The 20,485-nt window shown below is 37.0% G+C and overlaps 1 protein-coding gene across 2 annotated transcripts in view; it reads right to left on the bottom strand.

Moving 5' to 3' along the window:
• The window catches only part of SFT2D2 (SFT2 domain containing 2), a 33,932-nt gene extending 18,999 nt beyond the window's left edge, over nt 1-14,933 (bottom strand). Inside the window, exons 1-3 of one of the 2 annotated variants that reach the window (XM_007480730.3) lie at nt 14,665-14,933; nt 4,749-4,835; nt 4,443-4,528 (exon numbers count right to left, since the gene is read on the bottom strand). In XM_007480730.3, the coding sequence (XP_007480792.1) occupies nt 4,443-4,528; nt 4,749-4,835; nt 14,665-14,727 (236 nt within the window). In that variant the 5' untranslated portion in view covers nt 14,728-14,933. The remainder of the gene's footprint in view (nt 1-4,442; nt 4,529-4,748; nt 4,836-14,664) is intronic. The other variant, XM_001364380.4, reaches the window with a different exon arrangement.
• Nucleotides 14,934-20,485: the final 5,552 nt, after the last annotated feature.

Raw genomic sequence — 20,485 nt, 5'->3', positions numbered from 1 at the left:
CTATTCACTTCAGAGAGAAAACTGATGGAATCTGAGAGCAAATTCCAACATCCTTTTTTTAAATTTTCTTTATTATTCTTATTTTGGGGGTCTGAATTTTCTTTTGCAATCTAGCTAATATGGAAATGTTTTGCATGACTGTATATGTATAATCAATATTACATTACTTAACTTTTCAAGGTGAAGAAGGAAAGAATTTAGAACTAAAAAAATTTTAATAAATATTTTAAAATTTCATGTAAACAAAATGTATTTGGGGAAAAACATTTTTTTAATTTAAAAAAGAGCAGAAAACAACTTCATTTGCTTTGCTAATCATTTCATCCTTCAAAATATGGAGAAATCAACCAAAGATAATTATTTTCTGAATTTATGTCTCACTAACAGGGAAAAAGAGTAAAATGTTACTAGTGAGGGGACCTCAACCTTTCCTTGTCAGAAGTAGATAAATCCAACCAAAAAAAAAAACAAGAAATAAGGCCTTTGTCAATCTTTATTTATAAAAATCTTCCCAAATTTGTTGTTTCCCTTCTAATCTTCATTAGTTTTGTTTGTACAAAACCTTTTTAATTTAATGAGAGCCTTTGTGGAAGTGACTATTTCTAACTAAAATCTGTGATTGAGAAAGCCAACCCAAGTTTGACTTGCACCCTGAATTTAAAACAGCTTTCAAAGGAATCAGAAGGATATAGGCGATCTCATAGACTGTGGTGGATACTATTTTTAAAGTGGAAATTAACACAGGCTGGAAGGGAAACTCAGGAATGAAATTCTGATGAGGAAGAAAAAGGGGAATCTTGTAGGAAGAGATCTATGTGACTGCAGAAGTAACTTACCAACCAATTTAAATTTTTAAAAAGGTATGTACAAACATGGCTAATGTGGAACTATGTTTTGCACGATTGGAAATGTATAATATATCAAATTGCAACTATCTCAAGAAAGGGGAAGAAGGAAGGAGGGAGAAAATTTGGAACTCAATTTTTTTTACAAATGAATATTAAAAATTGTCTTTACATGCAATTTTTTAAAATTACTTAAAATTTAAAAATAATTTTAAAAGGTATGTACAGAAGATGGAAGCAAGTACAAAAATAAAAGATAATGAATATAAACAGTGTCATGAATACGAAAGCTCAGAATGAGCTGGTTGATAATCAAAGCTAAGGACCACACAAAAAGGGGTTGATGATTTTTGAAACTATGTTATAGTTTAACTATATTTTTTTAAAAACACTTATTTTTTCTCATTCTTTGAAAATGTTATTTAATTAATTAATTAATTTTGAATTTTTTTCCATGGTTACAAGATTCATGTTTTTTCCCTGCCCTACCCCCAACCCCCCTCCTGTAGCCAACGTACAATTCCTCTGGGAAAAAACACTTTTATTGACTCTACTAAAAACAGTACAAAAGGAAACAGGCTACTAGAAAGAAGGATTAACATTAGCTACTTTTCATCAATCAATCAAATAATCAATCAACAGATATTAAGTGCCAACTATTTGCCATCATTGAGGTAGGCACTACAGATAAAATGTTAAAAGTAAAAAGAGTCTACCTTTGAGGGACATGGACTTACATGTATGGATATGTACAAAACAAATACTAAGTGATTTGGCATATGGAGACACTAGCTTTTGGGGGAATCATAAAAGTCTAGAAGGTGATACTTGAATGGAGCCTTAAAGTAAACTAAGAATTCTAAGACATGGAGGTGATATAGGAGAAAATACCACTGCTTGGGGTGGTGGGAATAATGGCAATAGCAAAAGAAAGAAGAGTTGCTCAATTATTAGTCTGTTTCTAAGACAGAACAAAAATGACCAAAAGAGAATTGATAAACAAGAAAAATAAAAAGATAATACGAGAGCAATAGCAGGCTTTGATGAATTCAAGTCACCAAGCCCAAATACTACATCCTGGGGTTCAGAAAGGACTAGCATATGGGATTGCTGAGCCAATGGGTATGATGAATGAGATCATGGGAATGAAGAGACATTAGAGGATAGCCCCAACTCACCTTTTCATGGAAGTGAGAGGTTCATAGGTATTGTACACATTTCGCACATTTTCAGGATTTTTTAATCTATTGTACTGATTTTCATCTCTCTTTTTGCCTTTATTTTCTTTTAAAAGTACTAGTTTTTATCACTCTATTGCAAATATTAATAATATGGTTTTGAACAATGATACATAAACCCAGTGGAATTGCTCATTGGCTCCAGGAGAGGGGAGGGAGGAGGTGAGGGAAAGAACATGATTCATGGAGCCATGGAAAAATATTCTAATTTAAGTAATATAAAAAATGAAAAATTAATGAATTTTTAAAAGAGAGTACTATTTGTTACATGTATAATCCAGATCAATTGCTTATCAACTCTGAGAGGGGTGAGAGAAGAGGGAAAGGAGACAGTTTGGATCTTATCATTTCAGAAAACATGTTGAAAATTGTTATTACATGTAATTGGGAAAATAAAATATCTTTGAATAAAATTATTTTTAAAATACTATTTGTTATGTGGGATGGCTCTCTGGAAGAGGAAGGAGGAGAGTTACTTGAGAAAACTATAATGATGTAAAAAATGAAATCAAGAAAATTTATTTTTAACTTTTAAAAAATTTTTAAAGATCATGGAGAACAGGGACAGCTAGTTAGCAATTGATAAAGCCAGGCTGGGAGTCTGGAGGACCTGGGTTCAAATCTGATCTTAGACACTTCCTAACTGAGTGACCCTGGGTTTAACCCCCATTGCCTAGTCTTTACTGCTCTTCTGCCTTGGAACCAAAAAGCAATATTGATTTTAAGACAGAAGATGAGAGCTTAAGGGGAAGGGGGAAAAAAATAGTATTGAAGCAGAAGCTATATGACCAGAAACATCATAAGAAGGTAGAGGTTGGTCTAGATGGACACCCTGAGGTCCCTTCATCCTCCAGATCTATACTCATATGTAAGGAAAATTAAACAATCAGAACTATCCCAAATTGGAATGGGCTTCCCAGAGGACTGGTAGATTTCTTGGTATTGAATATCAAGTAGGAGGTGAATAGTCCTTGTGGGGATGTTATTATGAAGATTGGTGTTCTTGTATAGGCTGCTCTAAATTACCTCCAAAGTCCTTTCCAATTCTAGGATTCTATGAATCTATAACTTAACCTCTGGATGACTTAGTTTTCTCATCTACAAATAGGTATGAAAAAAGGAACTACACTGGAAAGAGAACCCAAGTCTAGCAATCTGAAAAATCAGGGTTCTCAGCCCTACCTCTACCATAAGTAGCCAAAGAACCTCAAAGCAAGGCTCTCGATTTCTCTGGGTCTGCATCTTCTGCTACCGATTAGAGAATCTCAAAAATATCTACTTTTCTCCACAGAAAGAACTATTGGAGTCAGATGGAGGCTGATCAAAGCAGAATATCTTTCACATCAGTGTATTTAAGGTTTTAGTTTAGGGTTCTGGTTAGGTATAAGTACATGATAATAAAAAATAATTTCTTTCTAAAAAACACCCACTTTTTCTCTTTGCTGATCTGATTACAATTCTATCCATCTCAAAGGGGAGCTGGAGAACTAAACAGTAGAAGAAGTTGGATGCATGTCCTTTAGAAGTAGGTAGTTGGGTAGTGTAGTGAATAGAACGATGGGCTTGAGGTCTAGAAAACCAAAGTTTGAAATCAGTCCCCCATACACTTACTAGCTGTGTGTCCCTTGGTAAATCACTTGGCCTTTCTTGGCCTGTTTCCTCATTAGCCAAATGGAGATAATAATAGCACTCGTTGGACATGGTTGTGTGAAGATCAAATAAGATGGTCTAAATAAAGTACTTAGAAAACTTTAAAACATATCAAACAAAGGGAGAGGAATAAGCATTTATTAAGCAGCTACTAGTACATGTGAGGCACCATGCTATGAACTTTGCAGATAACATCTCCTTTGATATCAATGTCAGCTATTATTATTCCTTTAAATGTTAAAAGCACCACACACAAATAAAGGTTCACCCTAATACCCTATCCTAGATTTGAGGTCACGCTGAGTTCCTAAAGGCTATTCAAGTAGACCATAAGCTCTAAAAGGTCATATCACATTGGAAAGACTTTAAATATGGCCCTAGTAATAGTGTGTCATATGTCATTGAGAACTAGCCAACTAAGTGTGAAGAGGCTCATTACCAGACATCAGGGTACACATTTCTTTGACTCGCAAGAATGAATGAAGAAATTGTCTTTAAAACATGGATGGACAAGTTGCTATCTCTATCAGTAAAAGCTAAGCCATACCAATAAAATCATGACTCCTTACAGTATTATTCTATATTCCCCAAATGCTTAAAAATGCAAAATTCGTAGCTGAAAACCATCTTCTCCCCACTTCTCTAGCATAACCTAGCCCCAATTTCTCACTCAGAGACTAATCAGGTTAAAAAAAAAGAAGTCTGTTACCTTCCAAGTGATGCAATGTTTCCCAAGGTATAAAATGCTGCAAATAGAACAAGTCCTTTCTTAGGCACCCAAAGGAAAAAAGTACCCTAGAATAAGAACAGAAAAGGAAACTGAGGAACATTCTTTAGGGGACAAAGAGACCTAGGACCTTTGTGAAGGAAAATATTCTGCATACATTTCAGTGAACAAATTAGACTGTTAAATCACCTCCATCCAGGATAAACATTAGTAAAATGTTTCTCTCTTTATTCAATATATATTAGTAGAATTTGAGTGAGGAAGAACACCACAGAGGGACAATCTTACCATCAATGAGAAGATAATCCCTATGGCAAAACAAGCAGCAAAGCCTTTGATTCTTGTGCCCCAGCTTAATGATGGTGTTTCAATAACCTGAAATTTAAAAATATATGTCATTTGTACTATATAATGAAGTTTCCAAGTAAGGTAATGGGAGAAATAATGTGAGATGAGACAATACTAAGCAAAATTAATTCAATTCAAACAAACATTTACTAATCACTCATTATGTCCAAGGCACCCTGGGATGCTCTGGGGAGATAAAAAATTAAACATTATAATTTCTGCCCTAAAAGTACTTATAGACCAGTAGAAGAGATACGCTGTATGTACACGCAAACAGGTATATTGCATAGGAGTGTGTGACAAAAAGGATCTAGACAAGGGGCTCCAGAAAAATTTCAATGAAAGGAGTAAGAGAAATCAGGGATAACTTCTTGGAGGAGAAGGGAGTTGAAGTGGGTCTTAAAAGAAAGAGGTTTTTAATTCCCTATCTAAGGAGAACCTTCCGTTCCTCCCTACTCTGAGTAGGATAGAGGTAAGAGGGTAAAGGTAGGGAGGAAAAAGTCTCTTTGCTAAGCTCCTTTCTCCTTTCCCCCTAACCCTCAGATAGCAAACATGCAGAAGAAAGAAGAAAATAAACTAAACATATATCCTAGTAGCCAGATCTTTTCATCACAGGGCAAAAGATGCATACCATAGTATGGTTAGGAAAAAACTTTTGCTCCTCCAGGGGAAGTTGCAGGGATGCAAAAAAGGCCTGTCTAATCAAAAAGGCACAATTAAACTGACTCACTCTATCCTAAGGCATCTAGTAAAGGGATCACCAAAGAAATTCTTTCAGTGATAAAATGGGGGCCAGAAGCTTCATCCTACATCAACTATACTGTAGGAACTATTCTTGTTGGAGGCAATAGACAAGAACATTGAAAGTAGCAGAAACAGCCTAGACTACAAGAGATTTTGGTTAATTATCATATTTGATCTCCTAGGTCTTAACCAACCTTTCTATTCCCCATTATAAAAATAATCAATGCAAAGGGAGGGAGCAAAAGGGAACTACACAAGAGTGGTACCTCCCAAGAAGTAGGTTGGTAGCATCACCTTCGCATAGATGAAATCTGAGGCAAAGCAGAGAAAATAAGTTTTACCAAACCACTTCCTAATCTCTAGAGCTTCCCAACCAACTAGAAACTGGCCACCACCATTCTGAGCCACATACAAACTGTGGTTAATAGGAAGCTTAAGCCACTGTCTTCCTAACAACTTCATAGGGACACATTTTCCAGTCTCCATTCATAAAGGTGGTAAACTCCTGGAGGACAGAAATTTTTTTTTGCCTCTTTTTGTATTCCCAGGGCTTATTTAGCACAGTACCTGGCATAAAGTAGATACTTAATAAAAGTATATTGGTTGATTATTGAAAGTGCAGCTACCATCGTAAGACCAGCCCTTACCTCAATCTTCATACTGAATGAGAACCTAGAAGTAGGGGCGCCCAAGCATCCCCAGATGTAGCAAGCAATGCCAATTAGCTTAATCTTCCTTTGGAAAGTAATTATCTGAATCAAGTGTTTTTAAAAGGCAGGACCTTTATCTCTCCACTACACACCAACTCTCACACATTCACATATTACACAAAAGTGGGTTTATTACACTGCAATATAACACATGCTAAATCTCCATGCAAATAAACTTCTGATGACAAAAAAGGGCACCACAAATAAGACATTCATTCATGGATCCAGAGCATCATCCATTGAGCAGGAGGACAAGAGAGATGACTTGGCCCTTACAAGGCTCTTCATTCCAGAGTTTCCTGGGCAAGGGTGAGTCAGACTTGAGCAGCCTCTTAAACCAGAACCCCATGACACAGATCATTAATGTGATTTAATAGTGTCTTTGGACAATCGGGTTAGGCTACTTCTGACTAAGCCTCTTCCCCACCCAACCTAGAAAAGAATGAAATGAAAAGTCAGTCATTCATCCTACTTACACAACTGAACTTACCTTGTCAAGGCGGAAAGAAATACTGGACTGCATGTTGGGATAAATGATAAAAGTACTTGATTTGAAATCTATGGCTCTGCATTTAGATCATGACTTTTCCATTTCTTACCTTAAGGACCCTTAGCAAAGACATTCCCAACCATCCATTCTGGGAGCCTCTGTTTCCTCATTTGTAAAATCAGAGAATTAGGTTAAATGATCTCTAAGGATACTTTCAACTCAACACTTCTATATGTATTTATTACTAAAGCCAAAGGGTCATTTTTACAGGACAGATCATTAAATTATGACTGAACCAAAATTTAAAGAGATCCTGAACTAAACCAAAAAAAAAAAATAGCAAATACAGAAGTCAATAGTTTAGACATGATCTTGCTCATAATCTCAAGTACTCTATTATTGAATGAATATTTGTCTTTACCAGTTATTCTATTGTAAAGGTTGGTCACCTAAAAAAAGAAGTGATTCCTTGAGTTCTTTTAAGAGCAACTTTTAAAATAACCATTATTCATTTTCATAGCTTCTCAAAAAAGACAGGGGAATTGTACCCAAGCCTTGTGAAATATTTCACATACAGGTCTAAGTTGCAAGCAGGCACAAGTTGCATCTGTTTCTACATAAATTCTGTAAAACCAAAGCCCCTTTTCTGGGGACACTGGGGCTCCCTATCTCACTCAGCCTGGAAGCTCAGCTTGGGAGGCTGATTCTACTTCTTAAAGGGGGAAGCTTTTACCTGGTCTCTTTTCAACCTGGACTTATTTGACCTGCTTTAGACCGTCGGGCACTACCACCACCCTAACTGGTAGGGGAAGAAGTTGAGGCTCACAGCATCAATGCTTAATTGAGTTGGACATTCAATCAGGTACAGCTCAGAACTCCCAAGCTCCAGTCATCCATCAGTCTAAGCTGCTCATAAGTGATTACAGGCTTTCACCTCCACCCACAAGGTTATAGATCATTTTTTCTATAAAACTTCAAAAATTTGCTGGAGACTGAATGTATTTAAAACTGCTGGTGTCCCTAATAAAGCCAAGTATAATGCATTTGTTAACATACTTTCTTGAAACTTCGAACTGCTGAAACTCTGGTTGAACAATTTTTATGTGCAATATTATCACACCTTTTCAAGCTGGCATTTGTCCACAAGAGATTCCTTTAGACTCTGGGACAGAGGGAGGGAATGAAGTTTCTACTCAAAGGAAAGGAAAGCTAAGAACTGTTAAAGCAAAAAAAAAAAAGAAAGAAAGAAAGAAATGGTTCCAAGTAAAGGAGAAATGCTAAACTCTTTGTTTTAAGAGTCAAATTTCCTTGATTCTGGAAACTTTTGGAGGAAAAGCAAAAATATTTTTTGAAAGAAACTCCTTGAAATCAAAGGTCTGATATTTATTTGTAAACCTCAAGGTCTGTATTTGAATTACACTTTTACTGCATTTTAAAAAATGCAATTGATAATTCATACCTGCAGATGATCCCAGTGGCAATGAAGAGATACATGGTGAATATAAATTAGGCTGAAGCATAATGGCCAGGATGACATTTTAAAGAATATGTATGAGGGAGAGGAATTTATGGAGAGAAAAAGATAACAGATGGACATTTGCTGGTGTGGAGCAGGTATCAATAGAATATTAAAAGAACAAGACTACCTAGATACTATTATCCTCAATTTACAGAGGAGGAAACTGAGACTAAAAGAAATTACTTGCTCAAGGATTCCTTACAGATTTGTAGTAATGAAAAGGAGGATAACTTTAATAGACAAATCAAACTCTCATGGCCATTTTCTCTATCTGTAAAATGGGGAAAATAATAACACTTAACCTCCTACAGTTCTTATGATGATCAAATGAAATAACATGTAAAACACTTTACAAACTTTAAAGTGCTACATAAATGCTAACTATTACAAGGATTATTTCAAAGACAACTTTTTAAATTTTGATTTGCATTTCTCTAATTATAAGAGATTTAGAATACTTTTTCATGTGCTTATTGATAGTTTTGATTTCTTTATCTGAAAACTGCCTATTCATGTCCCTTGCCCATTTGTCAATTGGGGAATGGCTTGATTTTTTTTTTTTGTACAATTGATTTAATTGCTTTTATATTTGAGAAATTAGACCTTTGTCAGAGGTTTTTGTTATAAAGATTTTTTCCCAACTTGTTGCTTGCCTTCTAATTTTGGTTGCATTGGTTTTGTATGTACAAAAACTTTTACATTTTGTAATATTCTCTATTTCTTGCTTGATCTTAAATTCTTTCCTTTCCCATAGATCTGACAAGTATAGTATATGTTCACCTAATTTACTTGTAGTTTCCTTTTGTATACTTATTTTTTTTTACCCATTCAGAATTTATCTTGGTATAGGGTGTGAGATATTGATATAGACCTAATCTCTCCCATGCTGTTTTCCAATTTTCCCAGGAATTTTTGTCAAATAGTGGATTTTTGTCCCAAAAGCTAGGATCTTTGGGTTTATTGTATACTATCTTGCTGAGTACATTTACCACAAGAAAGACAAATTTCTTTTTAAAAATTAAAACCCATATTCTAAATACTCATCATAAAGTTACCTGAGATTTTTCACTTCCACAAAATTTTTGTAACTATCTAATACCAAACTTAGAAAAACTTAAAACTAGAAAGTATTATTTTGACCATTAAAAAAATCCAAGTCAGAACAGGAAACAAGGAGGGTGGGGTGAGAATCATATTTCCCGTTATTCTGCTTACAGAGTAAAAAAAAATGCAATGGCATTTTATAGAATCAGAATTTTAGAGCTGGAAGAGATATTTTTCAAGGTGAAAGTTGGCAGAAACTTCAACGAACATTTGGTTCAACTACCCATCATACAGATGGAAAAAGTAGGCATACAACTTTCTCAGCTTAGACGGCTGAGCAGATTACTAGCCTTATTTAGTTCCAGAATTTAGATCTCCAAATTCCTAGTTCAAAGCTCTTTCTCACTACAAGATAAGGTTATCTGGTTCATCCTCTTCAGTACTAGCCTCCTTTCCTGTTATCATTTGGAATATTTGAATTCTGAAAAATCTGACAGACCATAAAAGACAGGATCAAGATTTTTAAAGGTCATGATCTATAAATATAACAAGCCCCCAAAACAAAAACAAAACTCTACCTACAATAAAATTACCCAATTATGAAATACTTTACACAAATGGAAGATTCTTTAAGGTCAATACTGATTCAAAGATGCCTCTTTTCAAGAAGTATATCACTGGAGAGCTGAGTGGTTCAATGGATAAAACTCTAGGCCTAGAAATGGGAGGATGTGGATTCAAATATGACCTCAGACACTTACTAGTTGTGTGACCCTGTGCAAGTAGCTTAACCCAAAATGTCCAGCTTTTACCACTCTTCTCTCCTGTAACTCTTCTAAGAAAAATAGTAATAATAATTCTAAGAACTAGAATCTATCCAAAAAGTTTTTTTAATGGTATATCCCTTCTGAAAAGGGAAAGTGGTAACAATGTTTTAGCACAAAAAAGTAGCTTCATAAATACTGGAGCTCTTTTTAAAAAGAAGCAAAAAATGTCAATGAAGTAATATACATTAGAGATAAGGAAGTTTCAAAGGGTTCAAGTTTTGTTACTATTATTAATTTTAATATCACTTTTAAAATATGTATTTTTATACACACACAACAAAAATAACCCTTCCATTTCATACAAAGCACCATATATTGAAATGGTCCTTTGTTGATGTTTCTTAGTGTCATACTTTTTTTTAATTTTGAATTCTGGAGCCTACAGAATCCTAAATTACAACTTTGTATCTTCAGTTAAAGCAAACCCAGAATTAAGTTACATGATTTGTCACAGAAACTTCACATTAAATATTCTACACTTCCATGACTACATTCAAATCCTTCTGTTTTGTTTTTTGGTTCTTTTTTTCACTCCTAGAACTAAATTGTAAAACTCCTTCCAAGCAAGGTCAATTATTATTTCTTCTATTTGATCCCGCCACACACAGAATACCTAGTACAGTACATGGTTTTGCACAGCTCTTGAAAAAAATGTTTGTTGACTGTGTGGTAGAAAGAGAAATGGACTTGGACTCAAAAGTCCTGGGTTCAAATTCTATCTTTCTGATCCCATGCAAGCCACAATCTACATGTCACTCCATTTCCTAATCTGTAAAATGGGGATGGAATTTTCACATCTAATGAAATCTTAAAAAGAAAAAGAGAAAAGTAGCTAATGTGTTTTGCAAACCTTCCAGTACAGTGTAAGTGACAGTTGTTTTTAATAATAATATCATGTGACTCCCTCTAGCATTAGATTCCTTTGTGCCCATGTGAATTTTGATGCAAGACCTCAAAATCAGAAGAGGGAAGTTAAAAATAATAATTTATTACAAAGAGAATAATGGACAATGGACTGCTAGGTGAAGGCCTGGGGATGAGAAATCTTGGGTTCAAATCTGGCCTCGGACACGTACTAGCTGTGTGATCCAGGGCAAGTCATTTAACCCCAGTTTTCTAGCCCTTACTACTCTTCTGCCTTGGAACCGATATTTAATATCAATTTTACGACAAAAAGTAAGAGTTACAAGAGAGAGAGAGAAAGAAATAAAGAGAGAGAGAGAGAGAGAGAGAGAGAGAGAGAGAGAGAGAGAGAGAGAGAGAGAGAGAGAGAGGGAGAGAGAGAGAGAGAGAGGGAGAGAGAGAGAGAGAGAGAATATGGACAGATAACATCTTGGAAAGCAGATTAAGGGATCAGGCTAGAACTAAAAAGAAAACCTCAGAATCCATGGGCTTCAATTCCTTCATTTTACAGAAAAGGAAACCAAGATTTTAGGGAAGGTGAGAAGCCTGCCTCTGATCACAGAAGTAATAAGTATCAAAGCAGGACTTGAACTTTCTCTTCTGTTCTTTTCATGGTACAATACTGCCTTGAAGATCTTAGACAGTGAATATACATAATAGTTGAGTGAAATATTATTACTGTGCCATGAGAAATGATGAGATGAAGAGTTTCAAAGGAAAATTGAAAGACTTTATGAACTAAGCCAGAGTGAGAAAAATTAAGGTCATTTATTTTTTTTAAAAACCCTTACCTTCCGTCTTGGAGTCAATACTGTGTATTGGCTCCAAGGCAGAAGAGTGGTAAGGGTAGGCAATGGGGGTCAAGTGACTTGCCCAGGGTCACACAGCTGGGAAGTGTCTGAGGCCAGATTTGAACCTAGGACCTCCCGTCTCTAGGGCTAGCTCTCAATTCACTGAGCTACCCAGCTGCCCCCAGAATTAAGGTAATTTATAACATGACAACAATGTTACAAAGTCAAACAACTTGGAAAGGCTTCAGAACTCTCATCAATGCAAGGATAAATCACAAATCCAGGGTACTAAAAATGAAACCTGGCCTCTACCTCGGGTCAGGGAGGTGATGACCTTTTTAAAAAAATGCAGAATAAAACCAACATTTTTTGGACATGGCCAACATGCAAATTTGTTTTGATGGACCATAGATATTTCTAATAAGGATTTCCTTTTTTCTTTCTTTTTTTTAAACTATTCATATGGGGGATTGTGGGAAAGAAATAATGTTTGTAAAAATTATATTAATGTTCTTAAATAGAAGCCAGTCCTAATTTTTTAAAAAAGGGAAAGGGTCTCATAAAAAAAATAAAAACTTTTAATAATAATGTTTGTTTCATGTTTTATATAGGTTATCCCATTTGAGATTCATCATAATCTAAGATCAAGTGTGACTGATACTATCATCATTTTACAGGTGAGAAACCTAAGGCTAAGAGAAATGACTTGTCCATGGTTAAACAATTAATAAGGGTCCAAAACAAGATTCAAACCCAGATCTTTCCTGACTATAGCTCCTGGGTTCTTTCCACTACACATTGCTGCCATATACAGTGAAAACCATCAAACTTGGGGTAGGAGGGTCCCCTCTGTGAGAAAAGAAGAAAAAAAGTTACATGTGGCTTCTTAAGTATACTGTTTTCTTCACTCACCAGAGGAAATATTCAAAGCAGAAAGCTATGAATATTTTAAGAGTATCATCTATAGAGTCCATGAAAAGACACCACTATTGACAAGGTTAAAAAAGTCTGGCATCCATCAATCCAGCTCTAAGGAAGCATCCTGAAAGGGAAAAGATCTATGACAAAAATTACAGAAGACTCTTCTGAATATTTGAAGGGCAATCACCAATAGGAGAGAATGGGGATGTTCCATGTCACTCTGGAAAACAGAACTGATGAAGGCAAGTTACAAGAGGCATGTTTTAACTCAATATAATTACCTATGTTATCAAACACTAAAAAAAGGGACTGATTCAATGGAGCTACTAAGGCAAAATAGAGATGAACTTTTGACAAGGATATTATAAAAGAAGCACTGTGGGCAGATGAAAGAGCTGAGGGGCCTCAAGGCAGCGACTTTCTGGGTCCTGGTTGCAGTGACAGATGCTGGGCCAGTTACTTAGCAGAAGAGTTGTTTGATCTATGGGTGAGAGGTTTGCCTTGCCTGGAGCTCCTTTACACAGATGAAATCAAGGGAGTGGAGGGAAATAAAGGATGAATTCCATAGAAGAAATTCCAGAAATGGGTGTGAAGTTACCCTAGTTGATCTCCAAAGTTCCATCCAACTTTGAATCTGGGAGTCTAAGTGTAAAACAGAAGAAAGAATAATGGTATAGATCTCTTCCCCTTATAAAATTCTATGACTAGGGGCAACTTGGTAGGCTCAGCAGATTGAGAGCCAGCCCTGGTGATGGGGGTCTATGAAAAGGCACAACTATTCACAAAGTAAAACTGTAAGTCTGGTGTCCACACATCCAGGTCTAAGGACGAATCCTGAAAGGAAGAGAAGCTATGACAAAAATTATAGATGACTATCTTGAAATATTTGAAAGGTAGCCAATGGCAGAAGAATAAGATACTCCCAAGCTAGGTGACCCCAAGCAGGTCACTTAACCCCATTTGCCTAGTCCTATAGCCTTGGAACCAATCCACAATATAGATTCTTTGTCTCCCCCCCTTTTTTTTCACAATATATTCTAAGATGGAGGATACGGGTTTTTTAAAAAATGGCAATGACTTCTCCCCTAGTTTTCCAAGCCTATTATATTATTCTGGAAAACAATTAGAAACTTCAACTGTCATTAAGGTTAAGAATGGGCTGGGCATTCCTAAGCCCACACATGCAGGTAGACTGAAAAGAAACACACCGGGGAACAGGAGAAAGAAACAATTCAGAGAGACTGCCACGGTAAGAGTCATTATTCTGGATACAAACAGCCCAAAATTCTCCTAACTCTTCTCCAAATTCCAAGAACTGGTGCCTCTCATACCGGACACCAGAATGGTGTCTGATTGGTACAGAGCTCGCTCCAGACCTGTCACAGGCAGGGGGGGTTGTGGACGGCACTAGTTGGAATTCAGGCGATTATTATCCACCCCCAGGCTCCAGACTGACAGCAGACCTTTGTCTCTCCCTTTACTCGTGGGGGGGGGGGGGGGGGGAGGGGAGGGAGATGTGTAGTTTTCCCCGGTGGATCCCCAAGTATTGGGGGAAAAAAGTGAATTCCAGACCCCTTCACAGCCTCACACGGACCCTTTCAGTGGCCTAGGAAACGTAAACGCAAGGAGGTAGGAGATGTACACCCCCTCCTTTGTCTCCATTCCTTCCTCATTTGCCACCCACAAAAGTCGCGACCAAGTCACTTTGATACCTGCGAGAAACCTGAGACAAACCGTGGCTCCTAAACTTGGCAAAGGAGAAGGAAGAAGGGTGCGGGAGGGGGAGAGGGAGGCGGGGGAGAAGTGGAGGAAGGCGGAGGACCGGGTGGGTTTGGAATGAGGAGCTCACGCCTAGTCGCAGGAACGTCCCACCCTCTCAGAACAACCCCAGCCTCGTGGCCACTCACCTCGGCCAGTCCACCCCGATCCTCGGTGTCCTGACCGCTCAGCACCTTTTTCAACTTGTCCATCCCGGGCCTCGACACGACTTAAAACTCCGTCCTAAGCAAACTCCGGTAAGCCCTCCCTCGCTTCCTGTTGCTATTGCAACAAAGTATTTATCTTCCGAGGTGCAAGGCTCCAGAGATACAAGTAGACAGCTGGGTCCACCCAGCCGAACCCCGTCCGGCCCAGCGTCGTCCGGCCCCGCCCCCACCCACACGCAGCTTTACACCCACCTGTGGCGTGATTCCTGGAAACTACAGATCCCGGCATGCACTGTTCCGACTCCCCTTACTCGACTGTGGGAGGACTTGGTCAATTACAAAAGCTTGGCGTCTTTGAAGTGGCCACAGCTCAAGTTCCGGCTTTTCCAAGTTTTATTTTGTTGATATCTTACTTTGGAGAGAGGAGTAGAGAGTAGGACGTAGGCGGTAGAAAAGTCAGACTTCTTTTGTTTTACAAAAATAATGCAAATCACCAGGAAGTGTCCACCGTCTAGGGGCTCTCGGAGTTCTCCCGCTTTGAAACTATTAGTTTGGTCCACGAAATTAAGGTACAATTTCCTGGTCTCTTTGAGAATGTTACAGAAAACAGGCTTAAATTCCTATTCTTTCCTGCTCTGAACCCATTTGCCAAATAACGACTACCTCTAGATGAAGAGGGAGCAGCCCTGGATTTACTCTGGAATCAGAGGACTTGGATTCAAAACAAATACCTGTGCAAGTCGCCTCTTTGGACCTCAGTCTCCTCCTCTAAGAGTCCGATCTGATGACCTCTCAAAGAGTCCTCTGAATCTGGTCTAAATCCGGGGACCTGGGTTTGGGTTTCAGTTCTACCAACAGTTTACTGTATACAAGAGGGACAAATCATTTAAAATCCTCCCTCAGCCCAGTCTCCCCACTCTACCCATATCACAGATATGTTATGTTGTGAGGAAAGCACAATAATTAATATGAGCTATTTTATAGGGATGATAATATGAAGATAACTATAACCCAGATCATATACTTGAAATAAATCTATAATTTTTGTCAAGAATGTGATCAAAGATAAGCCTAACTGATCTCTCAAGAACTGCGGTGGCCAAATTTCTGGTAACAAACTTGAATGAATGAATGAATGAATGAATGAATGAATGAATGAATAAAAAGTATTTGTGAAGCACTTAACTATATACCAAGAATTGTCGTGCAGTCTGTTAACTGCCCTCCCAAATTTGTCATCTGAATAATGATAAATTGCCGTTTTTTACCTTCATCTAATAAATACATGTATGTTAATGTTAACTAGAACAGACTTATAAGCACAAATATCCGTGGGCAATACAGAAAGCAGTGATCAAGAATGAACTTGGGGGGGCAGCTGGGTAGCTCAGTGGATTGAGAACCAGACCTAGAGATGGGAGGTCCTAGGTTCAAATTCGACCTCAGCCACTTCCTAGCTGTGTGACCCTGGGCAAGTCACTTGACCCCCATTGCCTAGCCCTTACCACTCTTCTGCCTTGGAGCCAATACACAGTATTGACTCCAAGATGGAAGGTAAGGGTTTAAAAAAAAAAAAGAATGAACTTGGAAGAAGTTATATTAACTTCACATGTAAACAATAAGTGTAACAGTAACAGGAAGGAAGAAAGCCAGGGAAACAAATCAGACTTTACTGGGGAAGGCCAGTCCATTAATCCATTTATTTTCACTTCCAAAGCTCTCTCCCCTAAAAGGTCTTATGGCCTTAGAAAAACAATGACAATTATATTTATTCTTATTGTCCCTGCCTTACTCTTAGGATGGATTTAGAATTCTAGTGTTGGGAAATGACCAAACATTGGGGTCACACTCCCAGCCGATTTCTGTATTGCAGCTTCCCTCGACTAGCTGTTCTTTTGGACAATTCAATTCATTTGTTCTGAGGGTTTTAAGAACTGTTTTAATTGGAGTAGGAGATATAAGAGGTTTAAGCTGGATACTTCAGTGGATAAAGAACCAGCCCTAGAGACAGGAAGTCCTGGATTCTAATGTGAACTCTTCCTAATTGTGTGACCCTGGGCAAATCACTTAACCCATTTGCCTCAACTTTCCCTTCTGTCTTAGGGTTACTATGACATAAATTAAATGTTAAAAAAAAAAAGATATAAGTATATGCTGAGATCCCTGTCTTAAAACAGCATACACACTCCTGGATATGAGATTTATCTATACACATTAAGTGGTTATCACTTTTTAGGCAATCACTTTTTAGTAGATAATATAGAAAACATTCAATTATCCAAATGTCCTTAAGTGTGGAAAAAGGGGAAAAGTAGATGTTGAAGTAGGTTTCTTAATGGAGACATTAATTAGGAGGGTTTTGAATGAATTAATATGGATAGGAACTGAATTGGAAAAAAAGAAGGAAAGATTTTTTTATAGCAAGGGAAGGATCCTGATCATGGGCACAGAAGTGGAAGTAATTGTGATGAGTTGTTTGTTTGTTTTTTTTAAGATGATAGTTGTTGTTGAGTTGGGCCCCACCCCTTGGGGTTTTCTTGGCAAAGATACAGGAATGGTTTGCCATTCCCTTCTCCAGGTCATTTTACAGATAAGAAAACTGAGATAATCGAGGTTAACTAACTTGCCCAGCATCACACAGCTAGTAAGTATATGAGGCAAGATTTGAACCTAGAAAGAGGAGTCTTCCTGACTCCAGGACTGGCATTGTATCAGTAACACCATCTAGCTGTTAAGAGTAATGGTGAGTAGTGGATTATAATGTTGACTAGGTAGAATTCCAGTCTCAGAATTGTCCATCTAGTCCAAACTGATCCAGAAAAAAAATCCACTCTACAGCACACCAGACAAGTTAGTGACCTGAACTTTGCCTGAAGACCTACTGAGTCCAACTGTTTTAATTTGTTTAACAATAAAAACCTTTGCTGGCTGGCAGGAGGAGCTAAAGATGCTCCTCTCACTCTTCATTATTCAGCCCTTGTCAGTTCTTGGACTCATACTCATTGTCTTACTTCCTATGTAGGGGAGGAAGGTGCAGACTTGACTTCTAATGAAAGGGGTCAGCTGCCTTTTCTCACTCTTGTACTTTTACACCCATCTCTCTGAAGTTTTTTAGAAATAATTTAGTTCAGGTTTAGCTCATTTCTAGGAGCTCCCCAAAAAAAAAAAGGTATTCATTGTACAATAAGGATCAGGTCTGGGAGAGCTATTTATTTTTCAATATAAAAGAAATTCTTAATATACACAAGACTCACATACTGTTGTTCAGTCTTGTCCAACTCTTTGTGACCCCATTTGGAGTTTTTTTGGCAAAGATACTGGAGTGATTTTCCATTTCCTTCTCCAGCTCATTCTACAGATGAGGAAACTGAGGCAGAGTTAAGTGCCTTTCCTTAACCAAAGCTAGATTTGAATTTAGGAAGATGTTTTCCTGACTCTAGACCTGGCCAGCATTCTATCCCTTGTTCCATCTAGCTGCCCCTCACAAGTATGCATTTGCAGAAAAACAAAGCAGCAGCAATAATAGCATAATTACTGTTATACTCTCCTGAAGGTTGATGCTGAACACATCAAAACAGGAAGCCATCTGAGAGACTTGTGAATAAAGCCTTTCACATTTCACCTCAGTTCTGAACTTAACAAACATGTTCCTTCAGGTCCACGTCTTCCGGGATGTCAAAAGAGGGGTTGAATTCTTTCCTCCTTTGTCCAGTCTTCTTCAGATTCGAGACCTGAGATCTCTCAGTTTCTCATAGGCTGACCAAGTCCATCTCAGGACTGGCAATGGGAAAGGCAAACAGGGACCTCAAAGCTCAGACTCAGCTGAACTCCTTCTTTAGCTAACATGTGCCAGAAGATGATATGCTGCCACAGAAGGGAGCAAGATGACTTTTATTTCCAATCTTAATAAAAATCACACCATTATTTAAGAACATTTGGAAAATCGCAAAATAATTTAAACTGAAGGCACAGAAGAACAAACAAAAATATCTATCAGATCTTAAGGGGAAAAATACTCCAATGATGAGAATAAATTATGAACATAAACCATGACTGCATTGTTCCCTTGATCCACCTAGTATGTTAATAGATTGAGTATCAATGGTCTCATCAGCAACTAACTTAAATTATAACCCGTCCATTTTTTTGGCATCACATCTGACTCTGGGACTCTATTTGGGGTTTTCCTGGAAGAGATATTGGAATGGTTTGCCATTTCCTTCTTTAGCTCATTTTACAGATAGGGAAACTGAGGCAAATGAGGTTAAGTAACTTGCTCAGAGTCACATAGCTAGGAAGTGTCTGTGGCTAGATCTAATCTCAAAAAGATGACTTTAAGTCCAACATTCTATCTATTGTACCACCTAACTGCCCCCTACTTCATTTGTTCTTAATAAAGCCATTCTGATTCTTAGGGACCACTATAGGTATTCACAGCATTTTTCATTCAGTTGTAAGACCAGAGAATTTGTTTTTAGATAAACATTTATTAGGAACTGAATCATAAAGACTATTTTTATTTACTCAAACTAAAGAAACTAAAACTTGACTGGACTTAATTTAATAACAATTAAATCACATTAAAAATACAAACTTTTAGAATAGCACAAAACATAATTTTTTTAGATAGGTATAATTGAACATACCCAATATATCCTGTATGCATACCATGAACAACATTTTTTATTTTAGATATTCAAAAGTCATTCCTTAAATATGTTTTAAAATTCTTAAAGGAATTCAAATTCATTGACTATAGTTTGCAAAATCCACTGTGGTACCACTTCTCTAGGATCTTTAAAAGGTCACTGAACATGGCTCAGTAAACACTTTTACCAATTATTTTAGTATCCTAAAAAGTATCATTCTTTTATTATCTTGAGTTTCAACTCTGTTAAACATTTCTTGTTCTTCTCCCTTTCAGTCCAAAGGTCATTCTCCTTGGCAGAAAAAACTAAAAGCAAGTAAGTAGAACAGTTGTGTTTTCTTACCATTGTCCATTATTATCCTATCCACCAAGAATAATGGTCATATCCCTTCTTTTTCCTACTATTTCTTTTTTTTTATCTATCCTCTTTTCTGCCTTCATTGAGACAATTTTTTGTTTTCTTAACAATTATCATAGGATATTGGGGTTGACTAGTCCTTCAAGATCATCTACATCTTCATTTTAGAGATTAGAAAACAAGACCTGAAAAATTAAGTAATTGTCAAAAGTTACACAGATAGGCCATAGGAGAATTTGGATTCAAACCTAGGTACTCTGGTTCTAAATCCAGTGTTTTTCTTACTATATCATGTGTCCTTTGGTAAGGATTGGACCAAGTTATAGATAGGATTGAATTCTAGGAATTCAGAGTTGCTCTGTTGAGTAATGGGTAACCACTATAGATTTTTTTATTAAGGCATAGGACCAATCATGTCATTTCCTGCATTGCTCCAAAACTATTAGGAGATATAAGACAAAATACAAACTATTTAACATGGCTTTTAAAACCTTTCACAATCTGGCTTCAATCTGCTCTTCTAGATTTAGTTTATATTATTTCTTCTCAAGGCTTAGCTTAGTTTATATCATCTGCTCCATTCCACTCTAGAGATAGAAGTTATTCTTCCTCCTCTAAATTCTTACATTCTACCTAAGAATTCTTTCACCTATTTTTTTCCTTGAAGATAGAAGTTTTCATAAACAAGACACACCAATACATTAAATTTGAGGACACAGTACAAAAAAAATCAATTAATTCATTTGATAATTCTGTTCCCACTCATGATTTTTTTTTTCCCTAATAAAGTCTATTGG

This window comes from Monodelphis domestica, chromosome 2, assembly GCF_027887165.1.
Source record: "Monodelphis domestica isolate mMonDom1 chromosome 2, mMonDom1.pri, whole genome shotgun sequence".
NCBI classification, from domain to species: Eukaryota; Metazoa; Chordata; class Mammalia; order Didelphimorphia; family Didelphidae; genus Monodelphis; species Monodelphis domestica.
Note: the sequence above shows the minus strand (reverse complement) of the source record. Positions and strands in the feature narration are given on the sequence as shown.